We start from the raw sequence: 3,455 nt of genomic DNA, 5'->3' as shown, positions 1-3,455 counted from the left end.
TATTACATATTTACATTTTCACTCATGTTTTCATTTTACATTTTGCATTTAATAGATTCTTATGAATTTTTCTTGTATTTGATTAATATATCCTCATTTTATTTCTTTGCCCCTTTAACCAGCTGATTCATTTTTATTCATTCACTTATTTAATTTTTTATTCAATAAACTTTATGTACCCCTACATTAATTAATTACCAATCCACAAATACTGGTATTTATACTAATATTAAGACCAATCACATTTTGTTTTACGTTGCAGCTCAGTTTATTTATTTATTTTACTTCTCTTTATCTCGCTGTATCTTCTTTTTGTTTGTTTTGGTTCTTTGCTTTGTTATGAAATGTTGCACAATTATCTATGTTTGCATTTATTGTGTTGTATAAAAAAYGTTGCTTCTATTTACTTTTTCAGAGTGAAAATTAATGCAAGCYTTTGATTTTGTGTTTTAGTTATTAAGTTTTCAATAAGAAAAGCTCATAAAGTCCAAAATCCCAAAGAACACGACTTCCTACTCACCGTTTCTATGAGTTTGCGGTTCTCTACTAGCTGCCTCTTGTCTTTGATCTCGTTGGATGCCACCCACGTCTTGATCTGGTCTCGGAGACGCTGAGGGCCCAGAAGAAGGAGAGGAAGAGGATGGGGAGAAAAAAGAGGAAGAGTGAAAGACATCAGTGACTGCTGTGAGACGTGCAGAAACTCATCTCGAACGGTCACGGCTGGTGAAAGTGGTGTGTGCGTGAAGCATGCGGGGCTTGGCTTGGAGTTTGGTCCTCATGACAACACGAGGCTGGCAGCCGACGCACCAAACACCACTTCTGGCTGAGGAAGATGAAATTCAACACTCCCCGTCCGACACAGAAACAACTGTGGGCATCAGCGAAGCCTCTGAGCATCGAGTTTTCAAAAAGTTCAGCTTTTTCCAATAATGAGAAATTAAATCCCTTTTATACCAACAAATGGAATTTATAACAAAAATCTTCTTATACTCTACTTAAAAATATGTTTTTAATGTGAACATATTTACGAGCTCAGTTCAGAGATTTTTTTATCAGCGGAGCTTTCTCAGTTCAGACCTGAAAGGAGTGGCGCTCCAAGCGTAAAAACTGCTGGGTTTTTTATTTGTGTTTCCGTCCCACCATCCCCGGGGGTCTCTAATGTCAYTGTCCCCCCTGAAGAGTGGACAGCATGTCTTCATGACATGCAGCAAGGTGTGAACTGGTGTGAAAATGTCTTGGTATTAAATTCAAAATAGCATTTGTGATGCAAATCTAAAACCTGAGGCGTCCTCTGTTTAACGTTGTTTCACACTGATGCTGCTTTTACACAGCTGTAAAACAACCAATCTTTTCTCTTCTCCCACAGTAACTACATTAAAATAAAATGAATTAATTACAAAATATAAAATACATACAAGAAAGTTGCAAAAGGTTAGGGTATCTTATGTTTTGTAAACCCTCTAATAAACAGGCAGGAATGAAGCACAAGASGGCTTTGTTGCTTTAATCCTGCTGAACTTTAACCAATCAGACATGAAAGAAATCCAGCTGTGTTTTCACGCCTCATTTATTGGTTCAATTTATTCATCACATCAGCAAATCCACCTATGCATCATTTTATATGCCATGCAAGTTTCAGAATCATTGCTGTGTTTGTGACGTTTCAGCCTCTCCTGCAGACGGATCAGTTACTGCGTCCAACATGTTCCTGTCCCTGCAGAGTTAAAGCATCATGGTGCAAAACTAAACAAATGACAATCCTTGTGCAGCATAAACTGTAGCCGTGTTTCCATTAACCTTTTTTTTATGTGCATTTTCAAGTATTGCATTAAAGGTGGATGGAAACGGCAACATTTGAAAAACGTTTTTATGCTTGAGGCCTGATAAGTTCTTTCGATAGCCTGTATGCCACGGACATCCTGCCCAGCACTTGATGCCACTCCCAACACTTCCGGCTCGCAGTCAACACAGTGTTAGCAAAAGATTTTTTTCACCCGACAATGACTCTTAATGATCTCCACAGTACAGAATTAGCATATTACATGTACCATCATTAACACAGGAGATGTACAGGTTCAGTCAAGTGGGAAAAAAAATCACTCCAAAGTGGATTAAAGCCATAAAAACAAAGGAAAGACGTTCGTGTTTATGGCTCCAGAATTTAGCCTTTTTCGCTTTTCCTTAGCTGCTTGTTCCGTAAATTTTTTCACGTAGAGCTGTGACACTTATATTGTTGGAAAGAGCAGAGTCTGGGCTTTAAATTGATGGGCTACTTGTATGGTTCGGATCGTTTTCCCCGACGTAGGAGAACTGAAAGCGTAATGATTATCAGGCGGAGATTCTGCTGCTCTCSGTGCTCGGGTGGAGGAGAGGAGGGGCGCGCTCGTCACTCGGCTTTAGTCTACGCTGTAATATACACTCTAACAAGGTTTTATTTTTGCATAAAACTCATGACAAAGTTGCCTAAAAACATTTCATACTCTGTATAACACAAACGTGCGCGCACACACACACCTACCTTTGTAACTTTTGTGACTTCTTCACGGACTAGTACTAGCAGCTAAMGGTAAAAACATAGGCAGTAGGCAGGGAGTGGAAGGGAGGAGCGTGGCAAGAATTTTACCAGAAATTCGTCATTAATGACCGTGGCATATAGGCTATTGTCCCGAGATGTGTCCCTGCGAGTTTACCACTGTACTTCCTGTTTACTACAGCCATATGTAACGTCAATCTCTGGCGTAATTCAACTTTGCGTAGCCTGGTTGATTYRCTCCAAGCCAGCTGATGGAAACACGTCTGATGCGCATTTCTTTTTTCGCGACAAAATTCCGCTCTAAATGCACATTAAAACAGGATGGAAACTTGTGAGGCATTATTTGTTGAACTGAGGTCAGCAGCTGATTACTMCGTTTTCCTTTAAAGAAGTTCGCAACTCATTTGTTGCAGGAGGACAAGAAAGAACTGTTCAAAAATTAACCAAGCGGGAAACTTATTGACCRGGAAAGGCTCACTCATTATAAGAGTCTGTTCTTTCTGACAGTTTCTACTCTCCACTGGGTCACACCATGTGATGATGAAACGAATAAAAAAATAAAGAAAAACACGGGCACAGGTTGTTTTTGTTTTTTAAAGTTGTGGTAAACTTTGATCCTCTGCCTCCAAAAATAGTTGCAAAACACAATAGTGTGGTAGCAGCCCTGGTTGTTTCAGTGTCGGTGTGATTATCTCATCACTTGTTTGTTTGTACACAGAAGCTTTCGGCACCTTTAGGGTCGGAAATGACAAAGCTTGTGGCGACACGTGGGCAGCTGTGAAAACAGGAGATGTGGAAACGAAACGAGACTTACTGCTGCCACCTGACACCGCGTTTCGTGTTTTTACAGTTTGAGTGCTTTTCCTGGTTGTGTTGTGTTTTTGAACCAATGGCTACGTTCACACTGCAGGTCTTAATGCTC

The 3,455-nt window shown here is 40.0% G+C and overlaps 1 protein-coding gene across 1 annotated transcript in view; it reads right to left on the bottom strand.

Moving 5' to 3' along the window:
* Nucleotides 1-3,455, bottom strand: part of LOC106529426 (CCR4-NOT transcription complex subunit 3) — a 31,823-nt gene that overhangs the window by 16,792 nt on the left and 11,576 nt on the right. The window contains exon 5 of the mRNA XM_014024846.1: nucleotides 521-610. Within this exon, the coding sequence (XP_013880300.1) occupies nucleotides 521-610 (90 nt within the window). The remainder of the gene's footprint in view (nucleotides 1-520; nucleotides 611-3,455) is intronic.

This window comes from Austrofundulus limnaeus, unplaced genomic scaffold (assembly GCF_001266775.1).
Source record: "Austrofundulus limnaeus strain Quisiro unplaced genomic scaffold, Austrofundulus_limnaeus-1.0 Scaffold442, whole genome shotgun sequence".
Taxonomy (NCBI): domain Eukaryota; kingdom Metazoa; phylum Chordata; class Actinopteri; order Cyprinodontiformes; family Rivulidae; genus Austrofundulus; species Austrofundulus limnaeus.
The sequence above is the reverse complement of the archived record's forward strand: the minus strand, read 5'-3'. Positions and strand labels throughout refer to the sequence as shown.